Below are 26,899 nucleotides of genomic sequence, written 5' to 3'. Positions count from 1 at the left end.
GAAATGAATTGGGTGTGTCATGTCTTAAGGAGAAAAGCTCTTTTCTTTCTTACTATTAAAGTTCTCCCCCCTTACTTATTTAGCTTTAAGTAGGTCTCAAATTGGGTAAGTTTTGTCAAATTTAAACACCATGTGTCATCATTTTTACTATTCAGTTGTGTTTGCGATCATAGCTGATAAGTTTGTTTTCCGTCTCCAAAATTGAGAAGTAGTGCAAAGCAGCTTGATTTTTTTTTTCTTGCTCCAATGCATAACCCAGTGATCATGAACAAAAATAATATTGTCCCAGTCCTGCAGCTTCAATAAGAGTTCATAGAAAGAAGATTTATATTGTCATTTATCCAGTGAGGTGGAAGAAGTCAGGAGAAAGAATGTCTGGGAACTATTGCTTAGAGACATAACAAACTGGCAACCTACACAGAAATTTAAAAATATTATTGGTAAGCCCAGACTGTTTGCATTTCTCCACTGTAATAAAGGACCGTTTTTGACAAACCAATTTAAAAAACCAAATAATTTTTGATTCATTTCGGACAACAGTGTAACTCTTGTGTGCATGAGCCAGCTGTCCCCAGAGTACCCTTTTCCACATAATAAATTGATTTTACTTGTGAGGATTCCACTACAGTAATGTAGCCATTTTAAGAGCTGCATTATTGCTGTATATATAGCCTTGTACTTTATACTACTGCCAAATATCTCAATCAGGAGAAATGCGTTAATTGAAGGTGGAGCAATTAGAGAGCATTTAAAGATTTAGTCATTTAATTTGAGGAGATAAACAAATGTGATGTACTGTCAGAATTGTATTCTTATCCATTTTTTTCTCCGTTTACCTTTCAGTTATACATTATGCATAAAACACAAATGTTACTTTGGAAGTTTTATCTTGAATTGGTCCATTTCTTTTTTTTTTTTTGCTTCTCTGACAGCCATGTGAACCATTTCACCGGGACTGTGTATCAGAGTGTTTTACTGTCTCAGAAGCAGGCGGTGAAAACCGTCGGCTTGGGTGAGGCTGTTCAGCCAAATACTTCTCCTGCTCAGTGGCCTGGTAAGTCCCACAGATTCAACTTTCAGCTCAGTTTAAAATAATATTTTAACGTTTTTTTCTGTTTCAGCAATTTAAAAAAACTACTTCAGCACCTATTTCTCTCCTGGTGTGGCATTTCATCGCATACATTTCTCACATCTGTACAAAATGATCTTAGCTTTATTGGTATACTTTGTAAGAAAATAAATGGGTTTGCCCATCAGGATGCAATTTAACTATAACTTTTAGACATTCAGGTTTTTCTGGCTTGTATTTTATTTAGCTGTGGTTTAGTGTCATTAACGTCTAAAGATGAATAAAGGAAAATGGCACATATTAATAATATATCTAAATCAGAAATTATATCCCAAAATTCTTAAAACTCATACTAATACTTTGATGACAGAAACTTTAAGTTGCTTCTAAATGTTTAGTCTGTGTTGGCTTTGCTACAAGTTTAGTGGAATTAAACATATCACCAAATACAGATAAATGCACAACAAGGACTCCAAAGGCTGGTTTTGTCTTAAAACTGTATTTTAAAGTTGCATATCTGCTTTGAAAACCAATGGAAAGGTCAACTGAATCCAGAGTTAATCAATGTTTGAGTTTTTTGACTTGCTATTTAAACTTTAGTTTTGGGCTATCTATTCACTGTGATTGTAGAGAATATAGCAATAAACATTTATCTCTCACTGAGTAGATTACATGTTTAAAGTTTCAGTATCTTTCTTCTCAGTCTTTTTATTTGAAGTGGAAACACTGAACTCTAGCACAGTGATTTGATACATTCCAGCAGATATAATAATGGACCGAGCGAAGTGAATTATTAGCGCTGTCAATATTTTCTTTCCCCATATGAACAATGAACATTGAGGTTATGACATTATTAAAGCAAAACTTAAAGGATGTCATGAAAAGATTAGTTTTTGCTTACTCTGCAAGTACAGAGGAGAATTTAGAGTAAACCAAGCAATGTTTTAGCAGAAATGTTTATTCTCATCAGACACTGCAGGCTGTCAGTGTGGATGTTTTATTGTTGCATTAATTATTAAAGATCTTTCTTTGCTGCTGTCCGTCTTTTTAATAATTCATTGTGTGGCAGTTGACTGTACCGACATCAGACCTTCTGATCTCCATTTGGATTTTATTTAGATTTAAATGTTGTCTTTGAGCTGGAATCATTTCTGCATAAATTTTTTATTCAGTCTCTCTGGCTTGGGATGTGTCTGCTGTCGTTTGTTTGTTTTATTTATAGATGTTTGGTGGTGGTAATTTAGTAACATACAGCAGAAAATTCTCAGCGGTATTAAGAAATGTTTCAGCTTAAGAGAAGCCAGTAATAGCTTCCTGTTGATGTTTTAATGACATAAACTATCCTTATTTTATGTGTTGGGAACAACCATTTATAGTCATTTTAAAACCCTATTTTGTTCTCACACATTGATCCACTGCTAAGATCTAAAGCATTTCTGATTAAAACACACAATATTACCAACATAAAAACTTTTACTAGAGCATCCCTTTTTTTAAATCATGTGTTTAACATGGACATATTTGTCCTTGGTGCAATTTATTGGATTTAAGGTCTTTCTTGCTGCTGTTCTGCATTACTGATTTGCTTTAGGAGGGAGCAGAAGATTAGGATGGTGGCATCCAGCCTCAAATACGTAGTGGTCATCAGTTAAGACGATCTAAATCAGTGGTCCCCAAACTTTGGCCCGCCTCCACATTTGGTCCGGCCCCCTGAACAATACCAGAGAGCATTCAGATTTTTTTTTCATGTATTGTATTTTCTGGTTCATATGTGGATTTTTCTTCAACCACCAGGGGGCTCTTTAGCAGGAAGTGTGTCCTGTAAACTGTGGGTGTTTTGTTTTGCATGGCGCATTGCTGCCATCTGTTGGACTTTTAGGGAACTGCTTGACTTTTATGTTATTTAGTCAGTACGGTTGTTTGCTAGTGGTAGAGCAGATGAACACACGTGTTTGTATTCCAGGTCGAATTCTTCGACGCAATGCCTGTTAGTAGCAGCTTATACTTCAAAACAAGCCTTTATGTTAACATATGAGGAATTCATATGTTAAAGTTACTTTCCCTTAATGGAATATATACTAGTCAGTCCCAGTGACCGTTTCACTAACGGTTTTTGTCCTTGTGCTTTCTGAGTAAAAATCAATCGAGAAATCCATTCAACAATTTCCGGCAGCGCAGGTGATAAATGTGTAACACTTTATCTGTTACAAACTGACTCCGGCCCCCCACCAGAGAAGGGAAAAGTTATGTGGCCCTCACAGGAAAAAGTTTGGGGACCACTGATCTAAATGGAAGTAGAAACATGTACAAATATGTTTGACTACTGTAATGCTTTAAAATATTTCCATTGATTGAGAGGGGCATAGTTAGAAAAATATACAATTATGAAATGGATACTGTTTCTTTCTAAATTAATCCTTTTATCAACATGTCCTATCAAAAGTAATTTAAAATCTAAAAGATTTTGTGCTGTTTTCACAAAAATGCTTAAATTTTCTTCCCTTTGCAATTTTTCCATTTTGTTGTTTCTCCAGGTATCGCCTCTCTTATTCGCCTGTTGAGCTCTGCAGGTGAGGAGACCCAGCCGGGCCTGGCTGTGCTGCTCTGTGAGATCCTGACAGCAGTCTTCCTCAGTCTGTTTGTTCACGGCATGGCCACACACTCCAGCAACGAGCTGTTTCGCATCGTGGCTCACCCACTCAACTGCAAGCTTTGGATGGCTGTGTTTGGAGGAGGCGCCCGTGTCCCTGTCATGGACAAAGCCAGCAGTCCAGCAAGAACTCCGCCTACAAGTGATTGTTTTGCACTTTTTTTGGCATAGAGGCTAAATGAAACGTAGCTTCTTCAAAACAGATTATGTGTGGCTTAGTATTGTTTTTGTTTTTTTTGTTTTTTGATTGGTTGAAGCATGTTTAACACTTACTTTTTTTTTAATCAGCCTCCCCAAGTGGGTTGGACCGGAAACCACGACGATTCAGGCTTCTGTCATCCCGCAGTGGATCCAGGGAAGAGTCTGGAATTGAGCGTGAAGGACCTTGCAGTCCTAAGATCGTAGTGGAACAGGAAGCGACCTCGATTTTTAAAGAGGATTTTGTTCCTCCAGATCTCAGTATTTGGGATTATTTCATAGCCAAGGTAATCTGTAATCTACTGCACAGACAACAATGAGCAAAAACTCATGGCTCTTCTTGCTCCTGCAACTGATTTCTTCTTGCCTCTGTCCTTCCGCCTCTCAGCCTGAGCTGCCACCGTCACAAAACAGAGTTGAGTATGACTCAGAGGAGAGCCAGGACAGCCAGGATGAAGATGATGAAGACCTTGAATCTGAAGATGTGTTTGAGCCCAACGTGCCACAGAAGGAGCATTCAAACCATAATTCATACAGGTGACATAATTTATACATACTCTGTGTACTGTGACTCATCTTCCCCCTCAAAACAAGACTCTTAGATTAATCCTGAATGTCTTCACCGAGCCTCGTATTTCTCCTTTCAGTTGTTTCCATTGGAGCTTCCTTGAATTGCTGCTCCACATTCAGCTTGAACACCACATGACGTCCCTCCATAACAATCTGATTTGTCATGACTTCTTTTCTCTTTAAGCTGGTGTTTGATGCGCCTGGCAATGGTACAGCTGGTGTTGGTCAACCTCAAGTCTTTTTACCCGATGGCAGGGTATGATCTGTTGGGTAAGCGCTAAAATACTCTGCATGCTAAAACAAATAACATCCAGGATGGAGATGAGTGCTGCCCTACTTCATTCTGCCTCACTCAGCTAATCTTGTTGCTGCCTCCTTTGTGTGCGGCTGCTTTTTTTAAACACAGATTTGCCTGTGGCCTCGCCTCTGTGTCACGCTGTGCTGAAGACGCTGCAGCGATGGGAGCAGGTGCTGCAAAAGCGGCTGGAGCTGTTCGGCGGCCCTCCGGCCAAGTACATCTCCACTCACCTCCAAGACGAGATCCCAACTTCTGGCCCCGCCCTGCTCAGACACAAAGCTCTGTTTGAGCCATCCAACACCCCTTTCAGGTACCATCGTTTTATAGGTTGAACTAAAATGATCAATGTCTTTTTTTCTTTTTTCTTCTTTTTTTTTAAAGGCAGAGAAATCTGAGTTGATTAAAGCTCTAAAAAATCATCAGAATTGACTGAAACAAGACATTTCCCCTGAAGTATTGTTTACTTAAGCTTTCATCTCTTTGGAATTTGAACTGTGTAGAACATGAACCTCACCTATATATAGCACGTCATGTCTCCCCTTTACGTATAAAATCCAAAAAATCTGTACTTTCCCACTATTTCTGGAAAAGGTTTGTGATAAACTACTGCTGCTGGCTCTGAAATATATTCTGGCTTTAAACCTCCTACTGTTAGTTTGTGGTACACTGAAATGTTAAGAGTTATTCCTCTTGAAAACGTTTCTGCCCTTCGGGGGGAAATGAGGATTCGATTCTCGATGTTCGGTCTTCCCTGCTTATTAATTTGCCAGATGATTTGTCCGCTGTTGAAGGGCTTCGTTGTTTTTAGGGTGTTCTCAGGCAATTTGGAGGTGAAGACAGAGGATGAGAGTTTGCTATTGTTTTAGGGTTTTTTTTGTTTTTTTTTACGTATAAAATATTTTTTTATTTGTTTGCTGTTTCTGTTTTTTTTCCTTTTCTCCCCATCTTTGTAAGCTGTATTTTGACAGAGGTTTTAAATGTGATTTTTTTTTTTTTTTGTATTAGCTTTGTGCTACTAATTAATCATCACTCAGAAGAATGTATATGTTGTACTCTAACACTCTTATTATTTTTCCCAGAAGCAGCCACCACTCAGTACTGCCAGTGAAGCGTTTATGGCAGTATTTGGTGAAACAGGAAGAGGTGCAGGAGACTTTCATTAGGAACATCTTCACCAAGAAACCAGGCACAAATCAGGTGCGTCACATTTAGTCTACAACCTGCTGCATGAGACACGCTTTATTAACCCTCACTAAGTAGCATATTTACCACAGTGCATCTGCATGAATCCCCAGTCAGATGGCATCATTAAATCCATGTTAATGCCTTTGTGCTTTTTGGGTGCTGCATGCAATCCACATGTATCATAATTGCCTTCATTAGCATGTTCATGCTTCCATTTTGTATGCAGATAATTACACGCTGAGCTAATAACATTACAGTAAATCAAAGTTTGTGTATTTGCATGTTTTATCACTGGTTGTTGTGTGTTTTGTTTGTGCTGGTCTACCCTTTCACTGCTCCCCCAATCACTAAAGTCGGTTGAGGACCACACTGACAGTATGAAATATTCAGGAGTGGAGGAGGCAGGAAACAGTCAGGTACTGCTACTTATTGATCAATGATTGCTTATGATGTGGGAGTGGGATGAGTGAGATGGACTTTGGTTTCAAATCTCAGAATTTTTTGCAACACTTTTATTAGATCAAGATGAAATGCTTGCTTTAAAATCTTTAACCCAGGATCCACAGATCAACTGTTTTATGGTCCAGTGCAGGTCAAGCTCAAAATTGTCTGATTTTGGTCACTAGCAAAGGATCTTGGTCATTTCTGGTCCTTCGCTTTATTAAAAAAGCAGTGTTGCAACAGGTTCTGAGAGATGTGATAATTAATGTAAAAATGAAATTAAGAAAAACCTCTTCTCTGCGTTTCAAAGTCCAGCTTTGAAATGCAGATTCATTAGAAAAAAAATCATGCAAATAAAAGAAAAGTGTCTTCAGCTGTAAAGTTTTTCTGATGGGGCTCCATGTTTATCAGCAGGCTTTTACGGAGCACAGTGTGCTTCTAAATATAGCACCCAAGCTTTGCGACTTGCAGAACAGAACATTTTATGTAATTCTTTTAACACTAAGATGTGTATGGCATGCTGCTGTTCACTTCTGTAAATGTAACACCTTATGTAACGCACGTCATGGGTTTAGAGTTTGAATGGTTCAAGCAGGGGTGGCAATACGCATACGTGTTCAAAGTACTCATCTCCTTTTAAGTTGCAAAAGTGACCTCTTTAATCCAATTTTAAATGATTCTGACAGAATTACAGTATGTGTATTTTTAGGACTATGAACTCTGAATGTTGCTGTCATGAGTTTGAGATTAATCTTACATTTACCTGCCTCAGTATTAATGTGAATGGGAGGCATAAATTTTAGATCAGTCTGTAAACTGATGCTTTACAGATGATCTGGCTTCCACCATGAGAGCCGGCACATTGTAGGTACTCCATTTGGTTCAGTTTTAATTAACCCAGTCTCTCGGAGGACACCCTATGAAGCTGAACAGCTTCACATTAATGGGCTCAACTCTGTCGCAGTGAATCTGCATCCTGCAGAGATTATGTGCTAGAGAAAATGGCAAAACACCATATTTAGATTTCTACAGGTCAAGTTTTGTTTGACTCTTTGAAAGAAAAGGACGCAATCTTTTCCTCCCGACTGAATGCGCAGAAGACTTTAATTCAATCTCGACTTGAGTAACTTGGTCGTCAAGTTCTAGCTTCTGTGTCCAATGTGCAGAGCTGCAGAAGAGCCTGCAGAACCGTACGCATCCCACCGGACCACTCATCGCTCCAGGGTCTTTTTCCCTTCTGCTCTCTACTAGCCAGCATTTACTTACCGAATCTTTCAACTCCCTTTACCTTTTATGTGTTCATGTTCCAGTCAAAAACGTTATTGTTTTTAATTGGGATTTAAATGATTGATCAACACAAAGTCATGCATAATTGTGAAGTAAAAGGAAAATGATAAATGAGGTTTCAAAATTTCTGTACATAAAAACCTTGCAAGTGCTTTGTACATTTGTGCAGAACCACCTTTACTCTGATATCCTATTATATATTGTTCTCAGAAGTCAATATTGTCCATCTTTGTGTAATTTAATCTCAGTATAAACTTTAGAGTTCTGTGAAGGTTTGCTTAAAGACCAGAGAACAAAAACCGGTCAAGGAGAGGCTAATGGAGAAGCATAGAGCAGGATGAGGCCATAAAACAATATCCCAAGTTCTAAACATCTCTGTTCAATCCATCAACTGAAAATAGAAGTAGTATGGCACTACTTCAACCCTACAAAGACCCGCTCATCCACATAAATAGACAATAATCAAGTTTAAATATTTTGATGCCAGATGAGTCCAAAACTGAATTTATTTGCCTAAATAAAAACATTTTTTTGTATGAAAAACATTGCACACATTTTCCTGAATACATCATCTCTTTGGTGAAGCATGGTGGTGGCAGCATTATGCTATCGGGATTCCTTTACAACTGGTTAGTTCATGGGAAGGTGGGGGCCAATCCTGGAAGAAAACAAGTTAGAGGCAGCAGAAGACTTGAGAGGAGGTTCTGCTTCCAGAAAGACGGTTATGGTAAACTGATAATTAATGTTATTTAATACTAGCTACAATTCATGGGTTAGAATGGCCTAGTCGAGGTCCAGGCCTAAATCCAATTGAAAATCAATAGGAAGACTTGACATTTGTTCTTTATCGGTGCTTTCCATCCAATATATCTCCTAATGGTCAGTCTCTGGATGTGCAAAACTAGTAGAGATGTAAAAGGTGGTTCTGGTTATCATTTTTCTTTTCACTTTATAATCTTGCACCACTTTTTGTTGCTCCGTCACGTAAATTCCCAATTAAACACATTGAAACTTTTGGTGGTAATGTGAAAAAGATTAGCAAGTGCGAGTACTTTTTGCACTGTAGCGCTGTAATCGAGCCTCAATGAACAAGAGTTTGGCCTGATTCAGTTTTTCTTCTATTAAACAGAAGCGGGAGATTCTTAAATGCTATAGAAATAAAAATAATTTATAGGATTAGCTTTGCAGATAAATTCTGCTGAACATAACTTGACAAATAATTTGTTCAGCTCTCTTATGTCTGCTCTATAGTTTAAAGGAAATGGAGCAGGGATTAAGGCTGTTATTTGTCTGCAGGAAATATTTGCCAATGTTTCACTTGTAATTACTAAATCTCCATGGTGGTGACATGGTGTGTGTGTGTGTGTGTTACTCGCCACAGACTGAGTCAGATCTGGGCTGCCCCGGAGGCAAAGCACGCATCATCCACAAGGAATCTGACATCATTACAGCCTTTGCCATCAACAAGGTAAACGTCTCGCACTGATGTCACTAAATATTAGAAAACAAGATGAAAAAAGATACAAGTGTTCACAGTTAATTACTTCAGTTGCTTGTTTGGCTGCTTTTGCTCTTTTTTTTTTTCTTTTTTTTTTCTCCATAATATAAAACTTTTTATCAGCGCCATGGAAGCTGATGCAGTATTCGTGATTTGTGTTGTAGCTCTGTCTTTGAAGAAACACGGTTCTCTGTAATGAAAAACTGCTGCAGAAACTTGTTTACTTAGAATTCTAATTATCATTGTGACCAAATATTATGCAACAAACGTTGCTCATTTTGTTACTTCCTTTTGGTTTTTATTTTTTATCTCCTATAGTTAGTGTTTTTATAAAAATGCTAACCATTTCATGCATAGACTAATATTGTGCATAGAGTAAATTTGTTTAGTCATTGAAAGTTTTCATTAGAATTTGTGATAAAACTGAATGTAGAACCAGTAGGTCAGCAGAGACATGGTATATCTGTCTTCTTGTTTATTCAGTTAATATTTTAGCACCGTGTATCTTCTATAGTTTCAAAAAAAGCTACATTTTTCTTAGTAAAATGGGCCAGTAGCCAAAAATATGTAAAGGTACATCTGGAAAAAATTTTGTCACTCATTTCAAAAAGTACAATTTATATTTTAAGATTTGTTACCCGTAGAGTGAAACATTGCAAGCATTTATTTTGTGTAAATTTGATCATTGTTGCGTAGAGATGGCAAAACCCCAAAATTCTGTCTTAGAAAATTTGAATATGATGAAAAAGTTGAATATTGAAAACTCTTGGTGTCAACTTCCTCTTCATGAGACTGTATTGGGAAAACAGATCTTCAGTCAGAGGCTTCTTCAGATCTACTGTAACAGACTGCTACAAAAGATGATTCCTGCCATCAGACATCATTGAGTTACAACAGCATTTAATTTCCATTGAGGATCAATAAAGCGGTTTTGAATTTTATCAGCTGACTAGCTCAAAACACCTGCAGAGGTTTCCTGAGGTTCTCAGAGGTCTCTCAGTCTGGGTGCGAAGTTACGCAAAAGTGGGTAAAACTGACCGACAAATATCGACACCTTCTACAGTGAAGCTACGGCATGAGAAACTGGCTGCTCAGAGTTCTGTATCCCAGCATATTCATAGAAAGTTGAGTGGAAGGAAACAGTGTGATAATAAAAGGTACTTCAGCAACAAGGATGGCTGCGACCTTGAGAAGTTTGACAAAAAATCCAATCAAGAAACTTCACAAGAAATGGACTGAGCCTGAAGTCGGTCCATCAAAACCCGCTGGTCAGACGATTCCTACACCTAGACTACAAATACCGTATTCCTCGTGTCAAGCTACTCCTGAACTAGAGATTGGGTCAGAAGTTAATTGTCTGAGCTACAGAGAAAAACAACCAGACTGTTGCTCAGGAGTCTAATGCCTTTTTTTCCTCAGGTTAAAGTAAAGTTTGGATTTAATTTGGAAATCAACATCCCAGAGTTTGGTGGAAGACTGGAGACATACAGAATCCACGTTGCTGACGTTACCTCAGTCGGTCAAGATCTGAGGCGCCCTGTGATCTGCTGTGTTTTATCAAGTCTGCAGTCAACGCAGCCATCTACCAGGAAGTTTAGTCACTTCTGGTCTCTTCCTCCCAACAAGGTTTTTGGAAAGCTTGTTGGTTTTACTGTCCAGCTGGACTTGGCACCTGCCCACATTGCCAAATGTACCAATAACCTCTTTAATGACCACGTTGTCTCTGGGATTTGGGTCAGATCAGTTTGCTGGCAGTTCCAGAATGTGGTGTTTTTGTCAGGAGGACAATGAAAAACACTAGATCCAACAATCCAGATGAGACAAATGCTGCTGTTATTTCAATCTGGGTTTCCTTAACATTTCAATAGTTTTGCATTGTTGTAGTAATTCATGCTAAATTAGCCCAGACAAGGTATTGACGGTCAAAAACACAAAATCAGACCAAGTATATCTGGTCTAGTTTCTAGTGCAAATATCGTAGCACACTTAAAATAAGACAAAAGTAACTTTTCAGCAAGAAATTGGGGAACTTTTTAAGCCAATAACTCAATATTTATGGAAAAAGAACTAGTTATAAATGAGATAATCTGCTAGTGCAACCAGACATTTTTTCCATATTATATGTTAAAAGGTCTGGTTCCACTGGAAGATTTCACTTATGACTAGTTCTCTTTCATCAATATTAACTTAAAGCAAGTCCTTATATTGTGTACAATTTATATTGTGTACAATATAAGGACCCCTTATAAGGGGCATACTTATATATATACAATACAAGTATGCCCCCTTATATTGTGGGCATACTTTTCAGTAGGTCGACATTTTGATTTGGAAAGGTTTTGTTTTAATTAGCCATGAGCCATTACAATCCAAGTTATCCAAAATAATTAACTAGAATGTATCCCTTTGTGATTAATGCATCTTCAGTTTAATTAAAAAATTTTTTAAAAGAAATATTTTCTGCTTAAGGAAAGACAGGTTTATTGTTCAACACAAGCACAAAGTGTTACTACACACTGTTTGTGTCTACAAGTGACATCTTGATGCTGATGCGAACCGACTTGGATGAGCTCTGGCCAGTAGGGAAGTTGGAGGCCGGGGTCAGCAGACTTGATTAGAGCACATTAAATTTGTCTGATGCAGAGTTTCCTCTGAGACTCAACCTGTTTTCTCCTCTCTTCTTTCCCTTTCTTTCCTCTTGCCCCGTCTTTTGTCTGTCCGCCAGGCAAACCGTAATTGTTTAGTCATGGCCTCCACACATGACATTCAGGAGCTGGATGTGTCATCCATCTTGGCCACGCAGATCTTGACTTGGATCGATGAAGATGAAGTCGAATCCAAAGGGTATGAGAGCAATCCTGCATGTTTGGGCATTTTGCTTATTCACACTGCGCTGGTTTGCACCAGAGGTGACGACAACTCGCTCACTCTTTATTTGTTGGCAGTATTTTTCATTTTAACTCAAATTCGGATTATTTTTCATTTAAACTCTAAGTATAAACGATCATTTTGATGTAGCTGTAGCCTTAAAATATTAATATATTCCTGAATGCAGATGTAGGTCTGTTAATTTGCTGCGTGAAATGAATCCCTAACCAGTCAGGCTATGTCTTGTGACCCATGTCATCTAATTATACATGTCTAATTATTTTTCTCCCTGTAGTGTTGGTGGTGATGACTTCCTGGTGGTCCATGCGCGTGATGACTTTGGTTCGCTTCACGGCACCACTCCGTACACCCACAGCAGCCCAGGCACACCCATCAATGTGCCGTGGCTTGGAGGCCACCAGACCGGCAGAGGTGCAGCTGTGGTGAGTTTCTAACGTTAAAACCAGGCACAGCTGTGAGGCAAATGCACACCGATGAACGCTGCAGGTGTTAAGAATGACAATGGCTTAGTAGGCTTCATTTTTACTTCACAGTATATAAGCTAGTGACGGTGCAATAACAGTTTTCTGTCCCTGATCTGATTAACTATAGATTAGACTTTTGGTTATTTGTCTAAATGTATTAAGAAAAATTCAATCTGTACCATTTTGTCCCAGTCAAATAACTCTACAGGATAGGCTTCATATTCTGCTACCAGAACTTTTATGTGTGAAATGTGCTTAACATTTATTTCTAAATTTGATTTGGCACATCCAGTAGCAGGCTTTGATGAAAACAAGTCCTACTCATCTCTTGAAAATGCTAGGCTAACGTTGGCATGCTTTGTCTCTTTTCAAGGGACTCGTTGATAATTTGCTTCATGAAGTATTTCAGTGCATATCCAGTAAATTATTTGCAGACAAAACTTGCAAGGAAAAAATTCTGCTTTTTTAAACATACTGCTTTGTTTTGCACATCTGAACTTGTAATATCTGCTTTTTGTCTTGCGTTAAATAATACAGACTGCATTTTGGGAATATCTGTAAACAAAACAAGTCGCATGACTCGGACAGGAAGAAACAGTAGCCTATACAATCAGTTAAATGTGAAGATCAGTGTTGACCGTGAAGGGTTTGGAATTCAGTTCCTTACTAATATCATTTGCACAGTTTTGCAAGTTGTGTCTGCAAAAATTACCAACCTAAACACAGGTATTAAAGCACAAAGATCAGGAGCTCTGGGGCTGAAATACTGCGGACTTTGATTATCCAATAAGGGCATTTCTAATAAAAAGAAAAATACTTTTTTAGAATTTTGCATTACGAAAGTAACTTACTCGGCTACAGAACCTTGTAGAGCAACCTAATTACTAGCTTAAATCAACAAAATATGTATTAGACCAATGTAGTTTAAAAAAATTTAACACAAAATGTCCGAGCCTACGTGGTGGCATAATTTATTGCTGCCAAGAATTTATTGATGCATATTTCTCAGTTAAGCTAAATTAACTGGATAAAGGTTATTGAGACAGGTTGAGATGAAAATTCTTTTTATGGATCAATCAATATGAAACAACCCAGTTTTATTCTGATTGTTAATAATCTGAGTTTTTGAAAGTCGTTTCAAAAACCCATTTTCCAAAAAAGCAGTAAAACAATTTCGGCTTTCAAACGGCAGATATGGTATAACTTTATAATAATACCAAGCCCTGCTCTTCTGGAAGTAACTGATGCCTTTTGCTCCTAATCTGCTCTTCTTTGTTCTCAAAGCAAAATCCTCAATGCAGTTGAAATAATTTACATTAATAATTCATTTTCATCTGCGCCCAGTTTGCCAAAAGCATCCTGGCTGCTAACATAAGCTCCAATCATAGACTAACAGAGGAAATGAGAGGTTGTTTCCTACCTTTTTGCTTTTTTGAAGCTGTGATTTCAGCTGGTTTCAATATAAAAAGGCAGGAAGCCGTTTTTTACTCAGACAAGCTTGGCGTTATCATCCGGAAGGGAGGGATTTAATTTTATGGTCTGAATCATGTAGGCGTGAGTCATGTTTGTTGATTTTTACCCAGTTCACTTATTGTTATGCGGACTGGGCAGTAAAATCCTCTCAGGATGATTATGATGTTACAAAGCAGTCAGGCGGTTTGCAGAAGGTTGGAGGAGAAAAAGTTGTGGCTGAATAATGGAATAAAAAATAAAACTGAGGTTAATGTGTGCTTTTACAGAGCCAACAGCTGAAAAGTGGGACAGAAAAGCTGCAGTAGATTAAACTGAAACAATTGCCTAATTCTGTTGCTCAAAGTAACATTGCATATTAGGTTTATGCAACGTTAGTGTCAACAGAGATATTCATTTTACTTTAATTTTCATGTTAACAGCTTTCTAGCTTTATAAGTTATGAATCAGAACTAGAGGATGATGCGATCTTAAAATAATAATCCAAGGCAAAACATGAAAACAAAAGTCACATTATTTGCGGCTGTAGACATGAGGAAAAGAGACGTTGGGAAGCAAACAAATGGTTTGTTACCAAACCTGTGCAGATCTGAATGCTGGATGAGGGAATTCAGTCCTTTGATTCAGGTGTGTTGGAGAAGGGATGCATCTGAAATAGTTGGATAGTTGCTCTCGAGGACTGGACTTGAGCAAACATGCGCTAAGTGGTGTGTAACAACTCTGAACCAGCCCTGAAAATGGATGGCTGTGAAGCCTCAGGGCGTTCTGGAGAGGCTGGCGTGTTGGAAGACATTAAGCTCCCAGCGCATGAGATGCTGTGGCAATTTGTTCTTGAAGTTTGTTCTGTTAGATGTCAAAAATGAGTATAGTTATCCAGGACAGGTTCATCATAAAGAAAAAAAAAATGTGAATACTGCGGAAACAGTTGAATATTGTCTTATAATTTTGAGGTTTATACTTTAATTTACAAAAATGCAGTGATCAGTAATAAAAAAAAATATTTAAACAGAAATGTCAAGCTACTGAAAAATAGATTAATTTCCACTTTGGACCTCTTGTTGCATGAATTACTGCATCAATGCACCATGGCACGGAGGCAATCAGCCTGTGGCACTGCGTAGGCGTAATGGAAACCCAGACTGCCCTGACGGATCTACCATCTTTTGACAACAACCCATAGATTTTCTATGGGGTTAAAAGTCAGGAGAGAGAATCATAGTTGCCAAACCGGGTTTTGGTAGCTTTGGCAGTGTGGGCTGCAGCTAAATCCAGCTGGAAAATAAAATCAACTTCTGGATCTCTGCAGAAGACGGCATGAAGTGCAGTAGAAGTTGGAGAAAACACAAGATGTGAGCCCATGTGTTACCGATATCCTACTTTTTCAAGACAGTGAATTTTGGGGTTTCATTATCTCAAAGCTATAATCATTTCTCCATGTCTAACGTTTCTATGTAATAGATCAGTTTACCTTTGACTGAATAAATATTGAACTTTTCACAATATCATGTTTTGTTTTAGATGTACCTTTATAATTGATCTGTTTATCAAACACCCTCTGTGTTTATAATCCATGTTTCTCTCACTGTGAGTACATGGGTTGTTCTGGTCTATCATCAGCGTTTGTTACCTTTCTAAATTATTCAGCCTGCAAGGTTTTTCCACAACTGTGGTTCATTTTCACCACAGTAATAACCTTAAAACACCGAAGGGTTTTTGTTTTGAAGTCCAAAAAGTTTGCTATGTTTCTGTTTTTCTCTGAGATCCCCCTATGACCTGCACCATCATTCCTAGCAATGCAATTATTCTGACCTTTTTCTTTTACAACAGTATATTTCTCTGCTTTAAAAATAAGTTTAGTTTTCTTGGTTAAGCTCATGTCCACCCCCTCTTTCCTCTCCTTCTCCCAGATGATAAAGAGAAATATCAACAATGTGAGAAGAATGACCTCTCATCCCACACTGCCATACTGTAAGTAGAACTCTGACGTCTGTCAGTAGATCGGAGGAGTCATTGCCTTTATATTAAAAATGCAACAAATTCGTCATATTCTGGTGTGAAAAGCCTCCAGGGGAGCATTACATCACCAGAAATTGTACATATTCTGCAACTGAAATTGTTTTTTTTTTCCTGCTGCTGCTCAAATAAAGATTATGTTAGCTCACTTGGTTGAGATTCTTGTACTTTTTCTCTGAAAACGCAAACTGCGGAGGACAATTCCCAGCACGTCAGGAAAACGCCTCCTGAAGCGTGTATAAATGAACCCCTTCCTTGATCAATTATGGATGGTTTGGGAACTAAACAACGAAGATATGCTGAGATCCATGCACTGACTGACATCTACCTAAAAGATGTTACATCTTCGTTTCTGCTGTTCCTTTTCCTGTTCATCAGATCTGACAGGAGCTCAAGACGGAAGCGTGAGGATGTTCGAGTGGGGTCACTCTCAGCAGATCATCTGCTTCAGAAGTCCAGGCAACTCCAGAGTCACCAGGATCCGATTCAACCACCAAGGGAACAAGGTCACAAATTCACACTCATCCTACTAGAACCACATCTGAAGTTTGAAATGAATCTGATAGAGATGAAGCATAAATATTGCACGGAGCACGGCATGATTTTGTTTTGAATGTCTGCTGTGCAGCCAACATTTTAATTGAATTGCATTGATTAAAGCTCGTCATTTTCAATTATATCCAAGGTTTCAGCTAACAATAGTTAGATTAATTGCCATGTCAACAGAGTACAAGACCGCTGAACTCGGGCATCAGTGCATGACACCATTTTTCTCAAAGAAGGAAGTAGTGATGGCAAAAGCTGCAGCTCTAATTTGTGCTTAGAAAGTTGAGATTTATAAATCTTATAATAAATTGTACAATGAAGTAGAAATCAGGAGAAATGCTGTCTGAGTAGCTTAGAGAACCTAACAAAACAGCACAATGCACAGCAATTTAAAAGCTCAGTCTATAATTTACTATAGTGTACAACCACTTTTACCAAACATTATGATGAAAAACTAAAATTGTGGTTGTATTTAGATGAACGTTGTAGTTTTTCCTCATTGTTTCTCTGATACACAAAGACTCAGGTCAGCACTCCAAACTGCAAGCAGAATCCTTTAGTGTTTTTGTAAAAGATATCAGCAGTCAATGGAAGCAGATACAATTCTCACTTTTCTCCACTAATAACTTGTTTCACTCATGAAGATTTAACTTTGCTATAGTAATGTAGCAGTGGACCCTTTTTAGTCAATCCAGTCAGTTTTCTCTCATGTTTTTCCCCCAAAAAATGACTTCAAGCTGGTGCTGCATGTGCTGCATACTAAATGCAGTTTGTAGAAGAAAAATAGTCTTTGCTCTTGTTATAAGTCATGGATAAACATGCATGAAATATTTTTAAAAAGCATGGTTGCTGTGGGCATTTAACAAAAGTAGCGGGGAATAGCAGTAGTCAAAAGGTGAATTCTTTTTTCCTCATTGGGATTTAATTCCTGTAAATTTGTCTGAGACAGATTAACGCATCAGTTCTGCAGCTATTAAAATGCAACTGGAATGTCTGGAGAACAGGGATTGAGTTATTAAACAGATCAAAAACATCAGCAGTTGTTTTGTGCTAACAAGGGACACAAAGTGAAGCACATGGTAAAACAAAGTTTCTTAGTCTCACAAACATCGACTGCTGGCTCAGAGGTCTGGCTGTGGACTCCGCTAGGGATAGACTTAGACGTCCATGTGACAAATCTGCCATTTTTTAGTCAAAATCAATCAATTTCAGTCTTTCTGTTTTAGAGAGATGTTATCTTGAGCACTCCTTTTGTGTCAGAAAAGTAAAAAAAATAAAATAAAAATTATAAACCTACTTATTTGTTAGAAAAACAACACGACGCCTCACTGTGATTGATTTTGTCTTGCATGTTTCTAATTTTAGGAGATTTTGGCTCCAAGTCATTGTTATATATCTGTTAGGTAATTTGTTGGTACACTGTTATGAAATGGGTCACCATTCTGTTGTATTCAACGATATTTTCATACTTGCCGTCACAAATTTGCCACTCCAGCTCACACCACCGTGGGGAGTTGGTCCTCAGCACATATTGTTACTGAGCTGAATGAAGCCAGCGTTTTGAACTCAGGCTCTCGCCTCAGGCCAATAATTTTCTCAGATGGTGCCTCTCCTGTGCCAGTACTTATCTGCCTGTGCTGGCCAAGGGAGAGAAATAGGCTCTGGAATAAAAGTAATGCAGAGCGAATACAAGCAGAGCACCTCATTTTGGTTATGTAAGCATATCAGCCAGAACATTATGACCACTGTCGGTGAAATTCAGTAACATTACTGATGTTCTGTTGATCCCAGACTCCCAACAGAACCTTCATTTCTTTTTATTTGTTTGTTTCCCCTCAACCTGAATGACAAGTGACTTTTGTGTTGTGTAGAATAATTTTGGCTCAATCTTCACAGTTCTCAGTATCGTGTTGCAGACCTGGTTTTAGGGGTTTTCTTTGTTCAAATAAATTAATGGTGCGGCTGCCTCCATTACTGCAATCTGCTGTCTGTTTGTTTTGTTTAGTTTGGTATTGTAGATGCAGATGGAGGATTAAGTCTCTGGCAAACCAACACCAGTGGGAGCACACTCAAACCGTACCTGGTAATTTATTTATTTATAGTTTATTTATATCCCATTACGGTTGTTATGCGAAATGAATGTTTTGCCGGTTTTATTCTTTTGTCGTTTTTACCGACTCCCTTCTGTGCTCCTCTCTGCCAGACGTTGCAGTGCCACAACAAGACCGCTCATGACTTTGTTTTTGTTGGATCTTCTTCCCTCATCGCCACCGCAGGTCTTTCAACAGACAACAGGTACACAAACATGATCTATTTTCTTTTTGAGCTGTTTCCTATCCTAAATCTGTACTCCCTGTAACTTAAATTACCCTGAATCCTTAATGTCCTATGAGGGTTTTTTTATGTACATTTTGACTGCTGGGGCGATTTGTTTTGAGTTAAACTGTAAGCCAGCCAAGCATCCAGTCCCACATCAGCGTCTGGTCAAAAATTAACCATAAAGATGTTCCTGAACCATATGGAAATCATCAGCTGAAGATGCTAAAGCTGCTGAGGATGACATATTAAATCTCGTCAGTCAGGATTTATTGTGCGATGACAAGAAAGCCAATTCCTTTGACGAAATGGCGTACATAATATCAGATTGTGTGATAAGAAGTGGATCATCATTTGGAAATGTTTTTGCTCTGCAGGAACGTTTGTCTCTGGGACACACTCGTCACTCCTGCAAACAGCCTAGTTCATGGTATGCTATTTTTTTGGTTAGTTATGAATTATTCCGATTTTTTTCTTTTTCCTTAGTTGTAAGAAACAAATAAATTGTTCTCTCAAATATATACAGTTCTGGAAAGAATTAAGAGACCACTGCACTGAAGCCCATTGAAAACTTTGTGGTTATTTAACCAAATATTAAACTCTGAACTCTTCCTGACTTAAAACGTTAATGTTGTTGTCTCTAAATGAATATGAACTTGTTTTCCTTGCATTATTTGAGGTCTGAAAGCACTGCATCTTTTTCATTATTTTGACAATTTCTCATTTTCTCCAACTAAATACTAAATTTTTGCTTGAAATTTTGGAGACATGTCAGCAGTTCATAGAATAAAAGAACAATGTTCATTTTACTCAAACATTAACCTATAGAAAGTAAAATCAGAGAAACTGGTCATTTTTAGTGGTCTCTTAATTTTTTGCAAAAAAAAAAATAAATATATATATATATATATATATATATATATAATTTTTCCACCTGGTTTGATATTAAGTAGTGTTTTTAGATTTTTCTAACTCAAGTAATCCTTAAAACTCTGCAAATTTGATAGTCATTTAAAGACCTAATTATAAAAATTCTGTTAAAAATAATGCCATTCTGGTTTTAGTCCACATGATTTCTTTCCTGTTTATCCCTCATTTCTTTGTCTCTCGTTAGCTTTCTGCTGCCATGACTCCGGCGCCACCGTGCTTTCGATGGCGCAGCGGCGGCAGCTTCTCGTCACCGGCGGGAGGAAAGGTTGGATCACCATCTTGGAGCTTCCGCACCGACACCAGTGGCAGAGTTTCCAGGCCCACGACTCACCGATTAAAGCGCTGGCTGTCGATCCCACTGAGGACTGCTTCATCAGCGGATCCGCTGAGGGAAACATTAAGGTACTTAAGTGAGCTGATGAAAAGGATCTGATTAGGTGGGAGGAAAGAGTTAAAACCAAGAAAAGGTTAAGTTTTTTTTGGGTTTTAGAAAATTGACCATTTTTAAATGCAAACAGTCATATAGAGACATGAAGCCCTTGATAATGAAAGCACTTCATTTCCTCTGAACAAAGTAAAGTTGTCCGACAGAGAGAACATCCCCGCAGGGCGTCTGGCACCCAGGTGGGAAAGTGTCTGGCCGTCTTCCAGATCGTCAGTCAGATGACGGGCGTTTGTCCACAGGGGCGGCGAGCCCCATCAAAGTCAATGGAAATCAATGTCACTCGATGATTAACCATCTGCTCTGGACAGCAGTGACTGATGGAGACGTATGTCGAAGGTGAAAGTGGGTGGCACTAAAAATAAGGCAGAGGACTTCTACTCCAAGTTTTCGAATGAAGTTTTATTTTTCTTTTCTCCATATCGGGGGTTGGGAACTTTAATCTCCTGACTTGATTAGATTGGTGCTGATTAGACAGATGTTGCAGGATGAAGCCATTGTGCTCTGGTTATGGATCTCTCTGCTCAGAATTCAAATGACTTTCACCCTGGATTATTGCTCGTGAAAAAGCTTCAAAGCGACAAGTGATGCTCCTGATCTGAAGTCATTAATTGTTTATTGGCTGAATGAAAACTCTGTCATTAATCTGCACATGGAGAAGCTCTTAAAGCCCTGCAAGAAAGACCAGCAACTGGGTGATAAGCTCATATATTTAATAGACTTTAATGTATTGAGTTCAGTATGCAGTAACAAAGTGTCAGCAGAAATCAAGCTGCTTTAGAGGAAGGAAATGGGAAATAACCCAACTTAAAGGTAATTTAAGTTAGGTTACAGGTTTGCAGCTTTAACCTAATTTAATGCTACAAACAAGAGCAAGATTTCTCCTTTCGTCTTTAAACAATGACTCAGCTGCTTTTATAATCTGTTGCTCCTTGAATTAGTATTTTTATTGTTTTAAAGAGACGTTTTTTTCTTCTATCAGTTCTGATGCTATAAAGTTCCCACTAGTGTTCTTTTCAGATTACACCCATGTGGTTTCTGTTTGTTTCACTTCCGAAGGGATCATGGGGTGTACTTAGATTTTCCCTGCGATGCTGTTTGAGCCGTTTGAAGTTGAAGCCTTTACTTACAGCATGGTCTTGTGCAGCCATCTGTAGCTTTACTTTATTGCTCCGTTTTGTCCTCAGAGCAGCTGCTTTATTCCTCTGTCAGTCCATAGTTCTCGTTTATGGTTCCACGGTGAGGACAAGAGCTACTGAAGGACATCAGAGCAGAACTGTCCCTCTAAACCTTTAAAAGGCTTTGAAGACTCGTCTCCTCTGAGGGCAGCTACTCTTCTAAAGCCTATAAATTGCTGCTACTCTCATGTTTCTGCTCTTGGACTCTGTCCGTTTGAAAATGTGCTCAGGCTTCCAGCCTTTTTTTCCCCGCTGAACCTGAGCTGCTTTCGTCTTTGATGCACTTGTAAAAGCAGGATGAGGGAAACCAGATTGATCATTTGCTATTAAATATTGTTTAAAGATTTGAAAATGGAGCTGAATGGAGTTTTCTAGCCTCTAAAACTCTGAGACACTGAATTCAAATCCAATGCAACCAATTGCAGAAGTCAAGCCTGCAGCTCTCTGATCGGCCTGTCATCTGAAACCTGAGCAGCAGAGAGAAGAACATCCATCAGAGAAACAGCCAAGAGGCTCCCAGTAACTGGGGGAGCTGCAGGGAGCCGCAGCTCAGGTGTAAGAAGTTTTAGACAGTTTGAAGATTATTGTGAGCCACATGGAGAACACAGCAAACGTAGAAGAATACTTTATTGATCCCAGCCTGAAATTAAATATTGTTACTCATATTAATTAGAGGTAAATAACTTGCTAGATATTGAAAGTTCCAGTTGTGGTGGAGAAATGGGCAAAAGTATTTACTCACAGGTAGGCCTGTTACGATAACAAATTTTGCTGGACGATTAATCGTCTACAGAAATTATTGCGATAAACAATAATATTGTTTCAAGACCTTTTGACAGTGATTTAGTGGAAATCAGTGGAAATCATGCGATATTTATTTTCGCATGTTGCTGTTATTTTCAAAATAACACGCAACACTGGAACTGATAAACTAAATAAACAAAACAACCAAAAACAAAAATAAAATGGATTCTCAGTCTCCATTAACAAAAAACGTACTTGAATAAAAACTAAACAACATAAAGCCAAAGTGGAAATAAATACTGCATTCAACCAAAAGAGTGCAGATTATGAAGTCTGTGTTGCCCTTCAGTAATCACTAGATTTAAATAGAGAAAACGGGCACATCCGACTACCTAATGCAGTAGTTCACACTACACCATTTTTCCCCCTTATGACAATCTTGGATCGTTGGCCGATCTAACCGATCATCCTGTAGTGTGTGGTGTGTTACGGTAGATCGTCGTGGCCGCTCCGATCTAAATCAGGGGATTTCCCCGAGTGGGAGCTTAACGCTGAATGTGACAGGTAGCCAATCAGAAAGCGCGGATTCTCCTCCTGCTTTCTGAGGGGAAATTACGGAGGGGAATCCCAAACAGCTGACACAGCGCAACCCGAAGTCCAGCGGACATCAGAGATGATATGTGGAAACAACATTAATATTTATTTAACGTTTCGTGCAAAGAATATAGAAATGACAAGGGTAGGAACTGGAGCCAAATTGCTACCTCAGTTGATGAACCCGGTAACTTTAAATTTTAAAATTAGCTAACTGGACTTGCAGCCGTTATTTTGTGCCCATGTGGCTGGACATCACACAGCACAACGAACCCGATCGAACCCGATCGAACCGTTATACCCAGGATTTCTGTCGGCTAATGTGTCTCTCAGGGTTTGAAAATGGGCCGACAACTCGTGTAATGTGCGCTGGACATTAGACTAAGGAAATGAGGACGGGAGGGTCAGTGGAGAGCACCGGAGCTGAGCCTTTTTCATTCAGCGTCATCAACAGAAAGAAAAAAAAAGGCAGGAAGAGACGATAAAGACGGTAATTAAAATGATCTCGATAGGTTTTTTTATCGTCCGATTAATTGATTTATCGTTTATCGCGACAGGCCTACTCACAGGACATTTAAAGAACTATGTACAATTAAAATAAGCAAAACTATCCAGGCGGAGATTTGAAACTTGGGCCTTAGGAGCATAAAGTAAGGACAAACGGACTTACTAAGTGGCATTAAATGCCACTTAGTACTATTTGTCATCCAATGTCTTTATAGTCCATGTAAATTTATTGCAAGGTTTCTATAGTGACAAAGATCATTGTCTGATTGAAGGTTCTTATAAAGACAAAACAAGCTTGTAAGTAACTTTGCAGGAAGACGAATAGGAGCTTCTGTTAGGTCAGTAATTCCTTAATATTGATGAAAACTATTTCCACTGGCAGATTATATTAAATATATCTGGTTAAGTGTTATTGATGGTGTTATTGATGGCAATTATTGACCTAATATAATCTCTTATATCTCTCTGCATAGTTATTTAGAAGCTAGGTTTGACTTATTTCAACTATACAAAGATATTAGGACCAGAAACTATCAGAATAACACTTGGTAAGTTTTTACAGTCATTTATTTTGTTCCTGATCTGGTTTTGGCCTCCAGGTGTGGAGTCTGGCCACCCAGGGCCTCCTCCACCACTTCCCCAACGAACACGCCCGCCAGTCGCTGTTCAGGAACCTGGGCACGGGGGTGATGCAGATCGAGGTGGGATCGGCCAGACACATCTTCTCCTGCGGCGCCGACGGGACCATGAAGATGAGGACGCTCCCCAACCGCTTCGCCGCGACGCAAAGCAGCAGCAGCCCAAAGGGCGACGTCAAGTTCTTCATCTAGACGGGAAAACATGGCGGATACGAACGACGCAGTAAAATAATCTGCTGTGATTTTCTTTTTCTTTTTTTTTTTTTTCTTATGAAATGTGAACCCAAATCTTGTCTCCAATGGCGACCAAGCACAGGAGCTTTTCACAAGTGTTTAAAACTGCAGCTGAGTCGAGCACAGGGTACAGAGGAGATCACGCTCAGCCAACAGGACCGCCGGCTCCCCGTCCACTGAGGAGCTCGTTTTGCACAGAGAGGGAAGCTGGAGACGTCTCGTACAAATGACAGGCGACCCTCTGTGGGAAGCATCGACGTAACAGAATCACATCCGGTCAGAACGCAGCTGGATGTTGGACCGGATCGGACGGATCGTCGGGAGCGAGCAGATGCCAATTTTCCCGTCGCTGGTATCGCGTCACGCTTTTCGCTGGAGCTGCTCTCCAGACGGACTCAATCAGTGGAATGAAGTTGGAGATGAAAGCAGGCGGTCGCCTTTACAGGGAGATGCTTCTTGCTTTCTGACAGATGAGTTGGATAAAACACTAACTGAGCAGTAATGAAGGTCCAAACTGCTTTTAGCTCTGCTGTTGCCAGGCAGTAGCAGCTGAGCAAAGATGATCAGCAGAGATTCGTTCAGACTCGACCAGTCGCCTGCTGTTCTGGTCATTTTCAACCCGCTCTGCAGACGCTTAGTTATTTAGACCAGACATATTTCTGAAGAGCACAACCAGGGAGATGATGACAAAAGTTACGATAAAAAGTGATTTAAAAATTCATTGCAGGCTTTTTCCTTTTTTTCCTTTTTTGGTAATAAATTTGGCTGCGCTAATAATCAGAGATTAACCTTAGAAATAAAGCTGTGAGATCGACTCCTGTAGTTCACCAATTACATCAAGTGGTGCGACTGAATCACTGAGCATCTAATACATGCTGCTAGTCATATTCTCAGATATATTGATGTTTATTGATCCTCTAATGGAACAAAAAATAGAAAACTACTAGTTTTATTTTCCCTATAACTATAAACAATAATTGTCCATCCTTAGTAACAAAACATTACAATTTAATATGGTCATAGATGGGATTTGAGCATTTTTATGACTTGTTTTCAAAATAAATAGAAGTGCTGATATGCAGTAGTTTGTTTACGAGCGTCACTCCTCATCCATCTGGCAGAAAGCAAATATTTCTCTTAGAGGTGAACGCTTCCTCATCTCTGCACCAGGTTCTCTCTATTTGCACATAAGATAAATTAAGCTAATTATATGTAGCGTAATGCATATGACTACAGTAGGCAGGTTGAAGGTAGTAAGGTAATAAAAATAATAGATGCCAGGATGTGTGTTTATCCCAGCCTAAATTTAACCAGTGGTGTTATAATCAACATTAAGTGTCCTTAATCCTCTGAATCTCCTCCTGCCACTCCGGCACAGTGCTTTGGTTATAGTGTTGCACAAAGTAGCTTTAATTTATCAGTTTTCGCTTGTTGTTTGACTCCACAGATTATTCCCTGTAGCAGGAAACTCTGCAGTTGACAATGGAAAAACGGGGGAGACGCAAGGCTCAAATTGGGAAGTTGTTTTAGTGGAAAATCATGTTTTATCCCAAAAAACTGTAATTTCCCCCTCGACCGATGTGGTGTTACTTCAGTCATAGCCTTTGTTTTGTCCAAACAGAGCACGTTTTTCAGGAAAATATCCAGATGCACCAATTTTGGGCCGATTTATTTTCCAATTTTGACCGATTCAGATTTTTTTCTCTCTCTCTCTCAGGACTATTGAATATGAGGAAAAGTGTGCTGCAGGTTCTCTTGTTTTGAATCAAAGAAAGTATCCCCCCCCCCCCCCCCCCCAATTCTAACATATATTGTCTAATATTTATCTGATTTTTAATACACTCCAAAGAAAAGTGCACCAGAGTTCTTGCTGATTGATGTGTTTATAGACCGAAAAAGGGTAGGAGTTTCAAGTTTTGATGCATTAGTTGAATTCCTGCAGCTTTTGCCCAACTGATCAGTGCAGCTCTAGTGATATCATCTTGATATAATTCTGATTAAAACCCTTAACTTGTTGTATCAGATATACCTGATCTTAGGAAAACATTGTTGAAACACGTTTCATGCAGTTCTGTACATATATAGATACACAAGTTTATTTTAATCTCAACTAGTCGTAGACAAATGGTGGGTGACAATAAAAGCCACTTTATGAAGATTATTCTGTACAGACGGGTATATTTATGAATATGTTCATGTTTAGGAGTATAAACTGATCAAACTGCAAATTCAACTTGTATTTTCCTTTTTTTCCTCTGCAAATCTGAGTGTTTGGAAAATGCTCTGCAGCAGCTTGGAGAGAACGGTCAGTTTTATTGTAGCCAGCTGAGTGTATTTTTGCAGAAACTGGACAATAAACAGATTTTTTTTAAAAAAAAGAACACATCATTGCTCATTTCTTTAAAGTCCTGCGGTTTAACAGTGTTTTGCTTCAGGTTGCAGCTGCTGCACAAAGACGATCAAACAAACGTCGCTGGCCTGAATTGAATTGAAATGATTTGTGTTTCTTCTCTCCTCTTTTAATCTTCCAAATGTGAACTTGATGAAATAAGTCTAATTTTCTAATGTAAATCATTGAATTATATACAGAAATCTACTGATGTAATAAAGGAAAAATGTGAAACCAGAAAAGAAAGCTGTCCTTTTTATTTTTTCATATATATGAAGCGGGAAAGGATTCTGAGTAATAATCCGTGACCATATAAGGAGTGACTTCATGCAAACTGACATCTTATCAG

At 38.8% G+C, this 26,899-nt stretch overlaps 1 protein-coding gene across 7 annotated transcripts in view; it reads left to right on the top strand.

Annotated features, from left to right (window-relative positions):
• dmxl1 (Dmx like 1) overlaps positions 1–26,526 on the top strand; it is a 68,802-nt gene extending 42,276 nt beyond the window's left edge. For 4 of the 7 annotated variants that reach the window (XM_008418248.3, XM_008418247.3, XM_008418249.3 and 1 more), the window contains exons 34-51: positions 933–1,054; positions 3,604–3,861; positions 4,008–4,204; positions 4,306–4,454; positions 4,672–4,757; positions 4,894–5,095; positions 5,865–5,982; positions 6,324–6,386; positions 9,080–9,166; positions 11,922–12,040; positions 12,360–12,507; positions 15,927–15,987; positions 16,411–16,538; positions 18,584–18,661; positions 18,782–18,873; positions 19,272–19,324; positions 20,009–20,226; positions 23,889–26,526. In XM_008418248.3, coding sequence (XP_008416470.1) covers positions 933–1,054; positions 3,604–3,861; positions 4,008–4,204; positions 4,306–4,454; positions 4,672–4,757; positions 4,894–5,095; positions 5,865–5,982; positions 6,324–6,386; positions 9,080–9,166; positions 11,922–12,040; positions 12,360–12,507; positions 15,927–15,987; positions 16,411–16,538; positions 18,584–18,661; positions 18,782–18,873; positions 19,272–19,324; positions 20,009–20,226; positions 23,889–24,119 — 2,410 coding nt within the window. In that variant the 3' untranslated portion in view covers positions 24,120–26,526. The remainder of the gene's footprint in view (positions 1–932; positions 1,055–3,603; positions 3,862–4,007; positions 4,205–4,305; positions 4,455–4,671; positions 4,758–4,893; positions 5,096–5,864; positions 5,983–6,323; positions 6,387–9,079; positions 9,167–11,921; positions 12,041–12,359; positions 12,508–15,926; positions 15,988–16,410; positions 16,539–18,583; positions 18,662–18,781; positions 18,874–19,271; positions 19,325–20,008; positions 20,227–23,888) is intronic. The other 3 variants (XM_081610748.1, XM_008418253.3, XM_008418252.3) reach the window with 2 other exon arrangements.
• The last annotated feature ends 373 nt before the right edge of the window (positions 26,527–26,899 follow it).

Source organism: Poecilia reticulata, chromosome 9, assembly GCF_904066995.2.
Source record: "Poecilia reticulata chromosome 9, P_reticulata-male-v2, whole genome shotgun sequence".
Lineage (NCBI taxonomy): Eukaryota > Metazoa > Chordata > Actinopteri > Cyprinodontiformes > Poeciliidae > Poecilia > Poecilia reticulata.
The sequence above is the reverse complement of the archived record's forward strand: the minus strand, read 5'-3'. Positions and strand labels throughout refer to the sequence as shown.